The sequence below is a fragment of the Anopheles cruzii genome, chromosome 3 (genome assembly GCF_943734635.1).
Source record: "Anopheles cruzii chromosome 3, idAnoCruzAS_RS32_06, whole genome shotgun sequence".
Classification (NCBI taxonomy): Eukaryota; Metazoa; Arthropoda; class Insecta; order Diptera; family Culicidae; genus Anopheles; species Anopheles cruzii.
This window is the reverse complement of record NC_069145.1, coordinates 29,175,304-29,189,845: the sequence shown is the minus strand read 5'-3', so window position 1 is coordinate 29,189,845 and position 14,542 is coordinate 29,175,304. Positions and strand designations below refer to the sequence as shown.

General features: G+C 52.9%; 1 protein-coding gene across 1 annotated transcript in view; it reads right to left on the bottom strand.

Annotated features, from left to right (window-relative positions):
* Window positions 1-12,853, bottom strand: part of LOC128270180 (treacle protein-like) — a 121,473-nt gene extending 108,620 nt beyond the window's left edge. Inside the window, exons 1-5 of the mRNA XM_053007586.1 lie at window positions 9,204-12,853; window positions 8,117-8,231; window positions 7,049-7,987; window positions 6,605-6,836; window positions 3,612-3,758 (exon numbers count right to left, since the gene is read on the bottom strand). Coding sequence (XP_052863546.1) covers window positions 3,612-3,758; window positions 6,605-6,836; window positions 7,049-7,987; window positions 8,117-8,231; window positions 9,204-12,853 — 5,083 coding nt within the window. The remainder of the gene's footprint in view (window positions 1-3,611; window positions 3,759-6,604; window positions 6,837-7,048; window positions 7,988-8,116; window positions 8,232-9,203) is intronic.
* Between the last annotated feature and the right edge of the window lie 1,689 nt (window positions 12,854-14,542).

The following is a 14,542-nucleotide window of genomic DNA, read 5'->3' as shown; positions in this document are numbered from 1 at the left end:
CGCTACGAAACAAACGTCCTTACGGTTCGCTCTCCGCTTTCTGGCGGAAAAACAAGGACATCCGATGCGTGCGTGCTTTGTGCTCGATTTTCCATCGTTCCCGATACGCGGAACTGGGGAACCATGGTCGGTACACGGCCCACGGTGCCACCGGAAAGGATGAAAACGGACCAAGTCTAGTGCTCGGTTCCGGGGGTATTTTCTTTCCGTCCCATTCACCACGATCGGTTTCCACCCGCGAAGGAGCTTTCCACGGACGATCCGTTTTGTCCTGTCGCGAGCCAACGGTCACCAGTCCCGGAACTGGGCCGCCGGATAGCGGACCTATTGTTTGGGAACCGTCCTTTTCTTGGCCAAGACCGTCGGGGGCTCATTTTTCTTCCCCAACCGAACGTAAACTCTTGCCACGCGCCATCCGACGGGTGGCGGCCGGCCGGCCGGCCACAACAAACCAATTTATTGTGCACATCCGGTTCGGTCCGGGTTTGTTTCGTTGCTCGCTTGCTGCCCAACGGCAGAGCGAAAGAGAAATGCCCGCCGTCGTCAAGTGACATTTTATCATCGGGTTTTCCAAGGGTCCATCTTTTCTTTCCGTCCACCGGGGAAAAACCATCGTCCCGAACGGGTGCAGCGCAGGAGACGAGAAAAAGCTCATTCAGCGCCGCATAACCGAAGGCCGCTTGCTGGGTTCGAAAGGCATCATCATCAGCCCCATCGCCGGTGCCTAAAGCGAAAGTGAGTTATCCTGCGCTGACCGCGCGGCCGACAGATTAAAGGACTCCACCGAAAGGACCTTTTTCTCGTGCTCCACTCGAACTCCGGGCTCACAGACACAAAAAAGGGCTCCGAAGGATAAAAAGTTTGCCGTGGCTCGCGGCGGCTCGCGGCGGCGCGCTTAAGCCTTGGGTGGTTTATGCACATAAATGGTTTGTTTGTTATCATGCCGACCCACACCCACACACACACACAGCCAATGAATTAAATGTGTTGCGGGTGTGGGACGCGTGCAGCCGGAAGCAACTCGGTCATCCGACATCCGGTCCAGTGGCAGGGACGATGGCCCGTGGAGTCCACACTTGGAGCACGCTGCACGGGCGGCGGTGTGGAATTTATGCTGGTCAGCTGGCCGAGCGAGCCGCCTTCCGATGGCTGCATCGAAGCAGCATATTGTGACACCGATCCCGGATGACCGGACGCCCACCCCACCCTGCCCGGTCGATCCACCCCTCGACACCAAATCGAGGGCCCGGTGGCCGGTTGTTTTCTTTGAGCCGCTTTTCGTACCCTTCTTGTTTCGTCCCTTTTTGTCCCGCGCGCTTTTGTTGGAAACCGGAACAATGGCGACACGAGCAGGGCACGGGATTCCCGGAAGCCAGCGCCGGATGGATAACCACTATTTTAATTTCATTGGTTTCGATTGCTTCCGCCGGTCCGTCCGGCGAAGCGAGGTGTTCTCAATGGGGCCACTTGACCGGCGCCAGCGGCGGTGCTGAGCTCGCCATCGTCTTTTTATGCAAATCGTAAAATGGTAGCATACTTTTTTCGAATACACACATAACTGTTTATTTAAATTGGAACATAATTCAGCCCATTGGATTGGGCCTTACGGTTGCGGATCCGTTACCAATTGGAGCTACTGGAATTGTAAAAGTAGCGATAACCATAGCCATAACCATTGGGAATTTTGATACAAACAACTTAAAGGAAGTCCGCGTTGCAATAAAACGTTCGAAAACAGATCGAATAAAAGTAATAGCTTTGTGCAACATTACAATATAATTAGTGACACTATTTTGAGCAATTCTGAAATGTTTTATGATAAACAAATGAATAGATACAAAAGGACGGACGTTTTACCAACTAAAATGACTTTTAAACCTACAGCCATGCAAGTCATTGCGCAGTCGAAGAATTATCGAAGAATAATAAATATACATGTTTTAATGAAACAGTTTCACGATAACGCTCATTATGAAGCTAGAAAGCTGAAAAATGAAGAAAACATAATCTTTTTTATCAACATAAAAGAAGTAAAAGTTTTCCAGTTGAAAGTAGTTTCGATTAATATTGATACAGTATACTTTTAAAAACATTTCTCATTCCTAAGCTCTCACGACTGTTGAGGAATCATAAGTAAGCTCCTTTCAACTGTAAAGTTCCGGTATGAAACGAAATGATTTCTTCCGTTTATGAACCCCAAAAAACCGTAACGCTTATGCACATCAATTAAGAACCTGCCAACCAATTTCATTTCAATGCGTCAACCTATCAAACACGGTTTCAGGACGTCGTTCGGTGAAGGAAAAATCGCACAACACCGACCAACCGACCCACGCACCAGCGTCACAACAGAAAGGTAACGGCTGGGAAAACATTTTCATTTCCTCGCCAAAAAAGAACAAACAACTCTCCTGCCTCGCAGCCGCAGCCGCAGCAACAGCATCACATAAACCGACGCGTGCGTCACAAACATGGCAGGAACGCCCGGTGTGGGCCCCGATGGTTTGTGGCATAATAAACTGCACAACGTTTGTACTATCCATTATATTTAATTGCTCCCAGAATATGATGGTTTTCCAAGTGTACGGCCCTCTCCTCGGAACGGTTTGGTCCACGGGAAATGATCCGTTACCTCAGCCCCGGAGACCTGCACGAGGCGGTGCGATAAATGGAACGGATCGTACAACCTTGACGCCAGGGCCAGGGACCACTAACCAGCGACCGACAGGACAACATTGCAAGGAAAATATTCAGCATTATAATTAACGATAATGGATGAAATACAATTCATTCGGTGCGCTCGCTCGCTCGGTCCGGTCCGAAAATGGTCCGCGTGAAGTCCGCGGGTCGTGAAACGAGAATCCTGTTGATTGGCCAGCGATATCCCCAATCGGATTCGAGACGGTCCGGTAGACAAGACTTTGGTAAAATATTACATTTCACCTGCCAAATTGCTAGTACCACGTCAAAGGCCGTAGACTCTACGTGCGTTAGAAGTTCGGCAACGGAGCTCAAATATATTGGTGCACTATTTATCAGCGCAGGGACCGGAACGCCCTCGGTGGTTTCGATGGGAAAGTCATTAGGTTTTTTGGGCCAAAACGAAGCCCCCGAAATCATTAGCAATCGATGGCCGGCCAGACTGGTAATGGGACGCACTCGTTGGGCGCCACACTGGGATGATATATTGGATGCGTAGTGCCCCACGACGGACCCGAGAATAGGGATTGGGAATCGGGAAACCCAAACATTGCAGCGTGATTTTGAAATCATTCACACAAGGCGCGTAGATCATGCACACTCCGATTGTGAACCACAAGCCGCCGGGGGCTGGAACAGGGAACTAACAGAAGCATTAGCCATCAAAACACACCACACCATCACACCACGACCGGAGATAATCCGTTCACACCCCCAGCATGGGACGACGGATGACCGTCCCTCCGAATTGGTCGAAATCCGACATGGCTCCGACGGATGCAACAAACGATGCGCCCGGGAGAACGGCACCAAAGGCGGCTCAGATCGCATCGCCCGACAGCAGCATAAACATGCAGCATAATGCACCTTTTTTCACACTCCCTTTGCTCGCCGTGTGGCGCGGTACGTACCTGGACTATCGTGCGGCAACGGAGCACAGAAGGCGCTCGAGCTTCCGGAGGATGACGTTGGCGGTGGGTAGAAGGAAGGGCGCGGTGGGCCGAGCAACGGGGAGTCGCACTGAGCCGGCGGCACGAACAGCGGCGGCGTTGATAGACCTGTTTGGGCGGCAATAAATAAAAACCGAAATTTTAATTGATTACTCGTCACTCCATTTAAACCCGACCGTCGTCGGGTTTCGGAAGGTTTTAGAGGGACCTCTGGTGTCGTCGTCGAGATAACATACACTTTTATTACTGTAGTAAGTATTAGCGTAAGTAGTACAGATACAGTAACTCATGCTACTTCGGTACTTCACGTGAAATGTGGGTTTCCTAATCAACTGTACCCAAATTCCCACCAAGTAGCCAGCCGCGATCAACTAACGCAAGAGAAGCTGTGATTACTAGTGCTGAGCAGAAACACATTTTATTTTAATTAATTTTATATCACAACCCCACCACCGTATGTGTGTGGCTGGCAAAGAGTCCTGGGAGGCAAACCGGTCCGGGGTCGCACAAGGACGAACACTCCCGGGCAGGCCACCTTCTGGCTTCAGGAATCTAGCGCGCTAGTTGAATGTTTGCACATCGAACGGTCTCACCGTCGGCCAGGGCGCGATTTTTGTGTACGTGTGCACTCCCAGCCCCCCCGGTTGTACGTGTGCTGTGTACACGGGTGGGTCCCGAATCGGCGTAACCGGAACCTGTGTTTCTGCACAACGAACGTCATCGTATCGGGGCGGAAGGCTCACCAAACCCAACTGAAAATGGTCCTCAACCTACGGATTCGTTCGCCTAGTCTGTCCTGGTGCCTGAGCGTGGGCCTGGTGACTGCAACCGGTTGCAGTCACCACATGCAACACATTGCCCGGATGCATCTGATATATCAATCCCGGCCGAAGCCAGCGAGAAGGTGACATCGAGTCGCAAAGATTCAATTCGAACGCTTCTCGTGCGAGCGAACGCGCCCTCCAGGCAATGCTTCATCATATGTGGAGCGTCGCCGTCGCCATGATCGATCGATTCCGGCTCCAAAATCAATAACGGGGCACATCGTCAGTCCCGAGCACGGTGTTAGCGATAGCGTTCACACCTTCGAGCGAGCCAGAGTTTTCGAAAGTACTACTCAATTGCACACTTCAAGATGCAAAACTTTCCATATTTTGTTAACTATTCAGGAACGATGTTTAAGGATCCTATATGTGATAGTTCAAGAACTATGCTTATGAGAGGATATCGGTTCGTTAGATGACTCCCTACGGTAGACGTCACCGGAGTGGTACTCGACGGTAGCCGCTACGTTGCTCTTGATTTGCGAAACTTTAAACTTGCTCGCAACCGAACGCGGCGCTACCAACGCTTCATAACTGTTATTAGGGCGCCACTCTGGGCGGCACTTAACAACTTCATTCGATCTCGAAAGCTGCCACGTTAGTCCTCCCTGCCGACGGCGACGACGCCGGCGACAACTGGTAATTTCCGAAAAAGAAATGTTCACTCACTCGTCTCCAATCCAATTACATGCCTGTGACACTGCAAATTATTCCCCGGCATACAGGGGTTTTTTGCTCGCGGCGCACACGGGGGGCCCCCTGGGGTAGGCCGTGCATGAGGACACCACAAAACAAGCAGCGGGTTAATATTTCATCGGCACCAATCATACTCCGTTCCGCATTCCGGGACGACGGGCCGGGCGCCCGCTGCTGTGTGTCGCACGGTGCGATGGTTCGGGTTTTGTGGCCATTAATTATTCGGAGCTCCACCGAGTCCTGCCGTGGGCCGCCCATGGGCGGCAGCGCTAAGCAGTGTCGAGGACATTAGAGTAAATGTTTGTGGCCGCTAAACAGCGAACACACGCACACACACACACACATGGGGGTTGGACCCCGGTACCGGCACACGGCACAACGACGCACGTCTTCGAACGTGCAGCGAATGGCTGCAGCTTGCTCGTTGTTTATCTTTCTTTAAGAATTTTTATTATGCACTTGAGGTCTCTAGTACGGGCTACATTAGAGTAGTGACTTCGTCTTTATCCTGCACAAGGGCTATCGGAACTAAGGAAAGCACGTGGTTGCTGTAGTTGAGTAATTGTTGTAATTTTACAAAAGTCAGCACTAAGAAACAATTTAATAAACTGGTTCAATATTGACCTCTAGACATGTGTAAATACAAACGTTGTGCAAAACAGCTTTCTTTTGGTGGTTGGCCGGATGATGCTTGCCGGAACTAAACTATTACGAAAAAAGATCGAAAAATAAAATACGAATAGAATACGAATACGAAAAAAATTACGTATCGATCGTCTTCAAGTGACCGCTGGTTAGAATTGCAAACCCTTAATCAAATGCAAAGCTGCGTCTGACTCTGAGATAACCGATCAAACATGGAACCATTACAAGACCCCGACAACATGTCGGCAGTCAACTTACAGTGGATAGTGCTTTAGCTGATTTATCATATTAGGCTGGATGATTATCGAAAGTAACATTATTTGAGGACCAAACATTATTTAAACCTTTGATCGAGTTTCTTAAAATCATGTAACTGCATCAATCTTACTAATAGGTTGATCCAGGGAAAGGCCAGGCCAGGGATCCAGAGTGGCTAGTGAATCGCTTCTTGGCCAGCTTCCGAATAGTTTCTCGATGTTGCTACTTGCAAACCACAGCTTTCTTCTTGTTTCGCATTTCCACAACCTAACACCATTTGGGACTTGAGTTCGTGTGGGGAAGTCTCTGCATTTCGAGCATTTTTTGTGACGATGACCTTGAAAAACTCAACTCAATTCTTCCCACAAAGATATGGTAAAAGGTTACATTTAATGCAGCGGTCCAGATCATCCGGACAGCAGCACGCACCCATGAGGCGACCAACGTACGTCATTCATTAGCCTTCCCGCGGAACGACGGTGTTCCAGAAAAACAGGATTTAAATTAAGAAAATCTCCTCTCGGAACTTACTTTGATCGTTCGGTGGGCGCATACTGGAGAGGGCCGACAGTGGAGTGTAGGACTTGGGCGGGGCCCCATCGCCCGGACGCACCAGCCGCTCCTCGGTGACACTCTGCTGCACGCGGTACTGCATCTTGCAGTACGCTTCCTGGTTGGTGCCGAGCGTGGAATTAACGTACACGCCGGTAATCGTGACTTCCGTGTCCTGCGCGATAACCAAATTGCTCGACACCGGGCGCGGCTATAACAGAGAGAGAGAGATAAAGAAAGAGAGGGACAGGTGAGCGATGAAGAGGAAGCAGATAAGCGACGGAATTGAAAACTAAAGCCACGGGAAGCTAGGACTTCGCGAAGAAGACGCGAGAACGTTTAATCGTCCGGTCGCCGGTGCTCCAGGCGAACGACGCGCGATCTTATCATTCGATGGCGGGTTTTTGCCACGTCCGTTCTTACCTCCTCGATTTCACGCTTCACCTCCATCGGATCGTCCTTGCGATCGCGCATCGGCTCCGTCTTGATGACTACTTTCTTCTTCTTGGCCAGCACTTCCTGCTGCTGCTGCTGTTGGTACTGCGCTGCGGCGGACGACGACGACGACGTTGAGGGCTGCATCGACGACGACGCCAATACCGACGGATCGCAGCAACCGCCCAGCGATAGGTCCACCTGTTTGTAGTCCGGTGGGGACGGCGGCGGTGCCACCGAGGGCACAGCTGCCACTGCCTTGGCTTCCTCCACGTTCGACGGCGGTGGTGGTTCCTTTGCGGCCGCTTCCTTCTTTTCTCTAGCGTCAGCCGCTGCGGCAGCGGAAGCGGCGGCAGCGGCGGCGGCCGTTGCCAATGCCGCTGCCTTCGCCGCATCCTTTTGATCCTTCTGTTCCTTGGCCTTCTTCGACTTGGGCGCCTTCTCTGCGGCCGAACACTCGGAGTCGCTCGAGTCGGTGTTGCGGTAGAGGGTTCGCTGCACTTCGTAGGTGGCCGCCAGCATGGCGGTCGCATTGAGGCTCGCCATCCGCTTCTTGCCGATGTACTCCGTGTAGTCGGGGGGCCCTTCGTTCGCGGCCCGCTCCACCTTTGGCTCCCGTTTGCGCTTCTTCGCGCCATCATCTTTCGATTTGGCCGCCGCCGTGGCGGCCGCCTTCTCCGAGCCCGTCGACGACTCGGAACTGGCAGCCCCGTCGTCCTGCCGTTCGTTGTCCGTTAGGAGGGCCTTCAGCTCCTTCTTGATCTTCTTTACCGGCGGCTTCGGGGGCGCCTTTTCCGGCTTTTCATTGCCGGCCGCCTTGTCTTTATCCTTCTCCTGTTTGGCCAGCGCCGCCTGCTTCGCCTTGCTCTTGCGGGCTGCGGCCTTCTTCCTTAACTTCCGCTTGCGCGTCGGGTCCGTGTCCTTGCCCTGTTTGTGAAAAGGAGATTCCAAAAACATCGCCATCAGCAACGGAGTGAAAGGATACGAACTGTTTGGAAGGAACTGTTTTGTGGAACTTGCGGAAGTTCGGGAAGAATGCGTGTGCGAGCGACTTACCTGTGCGTACGTTTCGTCACTGTCTGGTAGTTGTTCGATGTCCGACTCCATGCTGGACCCGTCCGGGTCCCAGTGTTTCCCGGCTCCGCGCAATCCCGGGACGCAGCGTAACGTTCTGGGGAGGATATAATGTAAAGCCCCGATTTAGAACAATTCATTGACCACGTGAGGAACCAAAAGAAAATTTATATAACAATTCAACCTGTTTACGATAAGTAGACGATCCGTGTACAGCTGATAACTGAAACTACTTTCCTACTTGTAATGTAACATAAAATGAGACTGACTTACTAAACTTTTACAACTTCGAAGCTTTCTCTATTAACCTTTTAACCTTATCTGTTTACTCTTCTTTGCCAGATGTCAAAACAAGTCTCTGTTACCATCTACATCCGTGAATGCTGTTCTAATGATCTAATATTACACGCCATTTAAAAGTTAAAATCTTGAGCATTTCTGAGTAATCATCAAAACCGCTCTAGAGCCATCGGTGATCTTTTGCGGCCGTGGACTTCCCCACAACGTGCACGTTTGTGAAAATAAGCATCGAAATAGCACACAGAAAACTGTATTCAAAACTCTAAAAATATTACTAGTTTAAAATAATTCCGTGGCATTCCGTAGCATAATTTGGATAATGTGCCTCGATCTAAGCTTGTGTTCCTCCGGTTAACCATTATTGTAATAAACTAAGTTCACGTAAATCGCTTGAATAAGTCGAAAACGGGCATCATCCATAACTCATTCGTTGTCAATTTTGAGTGATTGGATTAAAATAAAGGACAAACCTCTTTCGAATCTACTTCTGGGTCGTCTTCCTATGTTCCGCCGTTTGCTTGTTCGATCCTTCGGCAACCCTTCTTCAAAATCCTATCGACAAACCTCAAAGGCCTAAGGCCCGAAACGGATCAACGGGTAAATTAGCGGACTATATCAATTTTGTGCTTCATCTTCGGTTCGGTTTCAATCCGCAAAAAAGGGTCGACGATAATCGGTTCCGAAAATTGCCAAAATGGCCGCAGCAGCGCGTGTCGGTCGGGCGTGGGTTCGCCGTTAATTAACGATGGCATTAGAGGACGGAACTTACCTCGTCACAACCGGTTCCTCTTCGGACGAGTCGCTTTCCGGGTCGCTCACCGGTTCCTTCTTGGCCGGCTCCACCTTCACGCTCACCTTCGCCCCCTTCGGTTCGGCCGCCCGCTCGTTGGTGGCCGACGGCTCCGACTTTCGCTCCTGCTTCACACCGGCCCCCTTCCGATCGGACGGCACGGTGCCACCCTTGCCGACGTCCTGGTCTTCGCTGGCCCCGTCCCCACCGGACAGGCGGCCTCCGTCACCATCGCCCCCTTCGGCGCTCTCGTCGTCGCAGATGCGCTCCTTCTTGATGCGCTCTCCGTCCTTGGTGATCGTGCGGATGACCCGCGATCCGCTCGACTGGCGAACCATCAGGCTGGCGTCGAACGCGGGCCGCTCGTTCTCGTACAGGCAGTGTACCTTGGCAATCGCATTCAGCGACGCTACCCGGTGCCGCTTCGGTCCGGACCAGAATCCGTACAGCTTCAGGTTGCGCTTCTTGGCCGACTGGCGCTTCTTGGCGATCCGGGTCCGCACGGTGTCGCCGGACGAACACCCGTCCGAGTCGTCCTCGTCCTCCTCGTCGTCCTCCTCCTCCTCCTGCTCCTCACCATCCTCATCTTCCCCCTCGCCAACCGGTTCGCCTTCTTCGTCATCGTTGTCGGACGAACGGGATTCCCGCGACTCCTGTTTCACCCTTCTCGGTGGCGCTTTTTTCTTCACCTTCGCTTCCGGCACCGCCAGGTTGTCCAGAGGGCGGCCATCTTCCGCTTCCGAGCCGGAGGACGAGCAGGATGAACCACTGCGGAGCTCCTTTTTCGGCTTCGGGACCACCGAAGACGACGAAAGCGTTTCGGGCCGTTTCTTCTGCTTTTTCGCCGTCGGCTGCTTCGATGCCTTTTCGTCCGCCATTTGCTGCTCATCGGCACTAGCTTCCCCCTCCTGGGGCTTGGCCGCTGCGGCATCCTCTACCCTCGGTGGCTCCTTGGGCTTGGCCGGATCGTCCGCCAGCTGGGAGATATCCTCGCGCGACGATTGGCACAGGTCGACGGACGATTTGCGCTTGAAACTCGGCTTTCCCGCCTTGACCGGGGCCTCGATTTCGCTCTCGGAGTCGTCAAAGTCGTACACGTCCTTCTTCTCCGGTGCCTTCCGCTGGTCCGCCTTCGCGCCCTGCGGTCCACACCCACCGGGCACGGGTTTCGCTCCCTTACCGGGCGGGTTCGGGTTCTTCCGGACGTACGGACGTTTGGCCGTTTTAGCACCGGAACCGCCCGCTTTCAGCAGTCCGGCTAGGATGGGACCAGCAGCAGCAGCAGCACCAGCAACGGTGGCAACGGAAGTTCCGTTCGGTTTACTCGGAGCTGCCTCCGGTTCCACCGTGGCGGGGTGCGTCTCCGGTTGCTTGGTCGGTCCGATGGACTGCGTCTTCGCCTGAAGCTGTTTCAGTGGCAAATCGTCGTCGTTCTCCGTCGAGGATCGGTCCCGTTGGGCGGACTGTACTATGGTCGGTGCCAACGATGTTCCACCAACACCGTCCTCCGCTTGAGGCTCCTGAGATTTTTGAGATTCCGTTGAGATTTTCACGGGCGTGGTAGTGGCCACTTCCGAAGGCTCGCTTCGTGCGGGCTCCTCCACTGGTATCGCTTCATTCCCGTCCGCCGGCTTAGGGCTGGTTTCGTTTTGCACCGTGGGCTCGGCCACGGTTGATGGCTTAGCTGTTCCCTTCGATTCCGTCTTCGCCTTGGCGGCCGCCGTTGCCGCCTTGCCTGCTCCACCGCCACCGGAAGCCTTCGATTTGCCACCGGTCGCTGCCGGTTTCGGTTTCGCCGCCTTCGCCGCAGGAAGTTTCTTCTCGCCGGCCGGTTTCGGTTTCTTCACGTACTTCCGCTTGGCCGGCGAGGTCGGCGGTTGCTCCTTAAACGTAACCTCCTTCTTCTCACCGCCACCCTTCTTCTTTTCGCCGGCCGCTTTCGACGATCCGGTGTCCTTCTTGAGGGCCGGCTTACGAGCCGGCTTCGGTTCGGCTTGTTTCTTGGCGCCTCCAGCTGCCGGTGTCGACACCTTCACTTCCGCACCTTTCCCCTGAGCAGCGCCGGAAGCGGAATCGTTCCTCTTATCGGCTTGCTCGCCAGCGTCCTTCCTGGCCCCACCAGCGCCACCGGTGTCGCTATCTTCCCGCTCGAGCGCTTTCACGATGCTATCGATCTGAATCTGGACCTCGGCGTTCTTCTCCTCATGATCCTCGTGCTCCACCGAGCTACCCCGTCCCGGCTCGAAGCTGACCTGCTTGGCGACCCCCGAGTCCCCCGAGGCAGACTTGCGCTGTTCCGCAACCCCCTTCTCGCTGGCAGCCCCCTTTTTCTGCTGCTGCTGCGACTGCTTCGTCTCCGGAGTCTTCTTTTGGGACTTTGAGCTTCTCGGGGTCGCCGCCGCCTTACCCTTGCCTGCCCCTTCCGCGGTTGGCTGTGGCGCGGGAGAGGGTTTTTCTTCCCCCTTGCGGCCACCACCCTTCGGAGCCTTACCCTTCGCCGGCGGGGGCTTCTCTTCGTCCAGCTTGATCGTGACGGACTTTTTCGCCTTTCCACCGGAAGCACTGGCTTCCTTGTGGGACTTTTCGTCACCGTCCCCGGGCGGCGCTACGACGGTCGGCGCGTCTTCCGTGGTCAACGATGGTTTCCTGCCCGAGACGCCCATTGTCCCCGAGCTCGAGTGCGAGTCCGGCCCGTACTTTGCGTGGGCTACCGTGGTGCGCGATTTCGTCTTCACCATTTCGCTGATCGACGGATTGACAGACTCGTCCGCCAGCAGGAACGCGGCGTCAATCTGGTGCAGCGTCTTGTCCGACACGCCGAGGTTCTTCAGCTCCTTCTGGATCTTCTTCTCCTTCTCGCGCAACCGTTCAGCAGCCGGTGACGCCAGTTCCGGAGGGCTACCCGTTTTGGCCGCAGAACTCGCCGCCGTTGAAGCTGCCGCTGTCGCCGCTGACTGACTGGCTGCGGACTGTTTCCGCTGTTTGTTGGCACTGTCCGTCGCGGTGGCCACTTTCTTCGCTGCCGTCTTCGCCGGGGTTGTCTTCTTCTTCGACTCACCAGGTGTTGATGAGTTGGCGGACGGATCGACAGCTTTCGCGCTCTTCGAAGCCTTCTTTCCACCACCGGTCGCGGTGGTAGACGCAGATTTCGATGGTGTCACCACTTCCGATCCATCGCCAACCAGCGGTTGCTGCGCTGGATCGCCCATTGGAGGATGAAACGTTTTCGCCACAATCGCCACGGAACCACCGCTCGATTTCGATTTATTCGATTGCGTGCTGGAACCTCCCGTTACCGCTCCGGCCGCCGGTTGATTGGTTGGAAGTTTCTCTGACGATTTGGCACCGGCCACCGCGGCGCCGGCCGTCGGTTCCGTCGAGGAAGTAGACGCTTCTTTGGCTTTTGATTGAAGACGTTTCACCGGTTTCTTGGCGGTGGACGGTGCTGCAGGCACCGGCGGCGAGGAGGGCGTCGCGGTGGCCACCACGCTTCCCGGCGCCGTTACCGTTGTTCCCGTGTCTCCAGCGGCAGTCGTTGCCGCTGGCGTACCGGGCGCCGATACGGCACCACTCTGGGACTGCTGCTGCTGCTGCTTCCTGTCCGCCGACTGTTGCTTCTTGGGCTTCATCGTGCTGGGGCGTACCGGGATTTCTTCCTTTCGCCAACTTTACGCTGGTTCTCGCAGCTTCTGCAAAAAAAACAAGAGCGCAAAAAACGAGATTGCAACAAAATTAAAAAGAAATTCGATTTGGCCCCAACTAGCTTCGGTGATTGATTGTTTCTTTGCTTTACTTCGGTTCACGGCTGTTTTTGCGACCCGCTCGGATGCAGACTGACAGCCAGGAAAGCAAATATTTCGTTAAGAAGATCAACAAGATTCACGAGATAAGGCAGGGTGGCGGCGTGTGCCGCGATTGCCGGCGCACGTCATGAATAGTAATGGATCTGCACGGTTTTTGCTGCTTCCGGCGCGCCATTCCGGTCACGGGTGAGATAGTATTTTGTTTTACGGATTAAGCAAAAAGGGACCATTCTTCTGAGACTTTGCGGTCGGCTCCCAAAAAAGGACCACTGTTCCATAACTGGTCTAATGGAGGGCCAGAACACTGATAACCAGGATAGAGCACTGATAACTAGGTGTTCTGTGTTTAATGTTTTAATTCCCCCAAAGTTATTTAATGTCAAGAGTGTGACTGAGTATCTATGGAGGATAACAGGAACTCCATAAACTTTGCAAAAAATAGCAATCAACTGATGGACTCAATCACACAACTTTCAAAACTTTAAACTTACTATAAAGTAATTTGGAGGTGAAGAACTTGAAATAAAAATTTAAATAGAAAACAATTTATACGATATCCATGTTTGACAGATAAAATTTTATTACACTTAGTTTAAAATATTAATAAGATTGTGGTGACATAGGTAAACAGGAATCTGCATCGAATATAGACTTCCACATGCTCAAGTATTTCTGGTTTATCAGCAAATACATGAAAACTAACACAGTCCATCCTCCTCGTCACCCAAAGACGAACTACTTCGAAAGTTGGTCAGCTTCGAAATCTCCGAACAGCTTTGCCAGCGGATTGCATGCATGACGCGATGTGTCTTGTAGGAACAATTTGGTTTGTTGCAAACAATTATTACAAATTTATTGCCCCAAGATTATAATGAATGCTCTAACTAAACGAAGATAAACGAAGATGGTTAAATTAGTTGTGATAGTAAACATTGCTCCCTATGTCCTCAGTTATCGCATTGGTGACCGTGAAGTTTGCCGAAGAACTTGATTGATGCGCTAACGCAAACAGGGAACCTTGAAATTGTTTCGCAGCCAGTAAAATGTCTTGCGTCGGTGAGAAACTCCAAACGAAATTTGTCCGACATCCCTGGAAGCCACCCAACCACATCCACTGCATTTCAACGATTAACCTTCCACTGCTGCCAAAGCCGGTGGCGCCGAGTGCGGCGTTCGTTTTGTCCTTTACGAGCTGAAAAATTGCCAACATTCCGCGGTTAGACCCGAATATCGTATCGTGCGGTACGATTATCGCCGGTGAACGAATGCTTAAGCTTCCGCCGTTTATGCGATTAGCTGCTGGCCACATTGAGCGCCACCCGGCAATGTGGCCGACATTCTTCACAACTTCACAACAGCTGGCCAAAGTTGGTGGTGCGCGTTCGTGATTTGTGATAAGCAGCCCAATTAAACGCCCAATCATCGCCCGCCCGAACCGGGGAACGAGAGAGCACGAGAGAACCCAGCGCGGCGGCTTCACTTTCGGAATTTGATTAATGAATGATTTATGAGAAT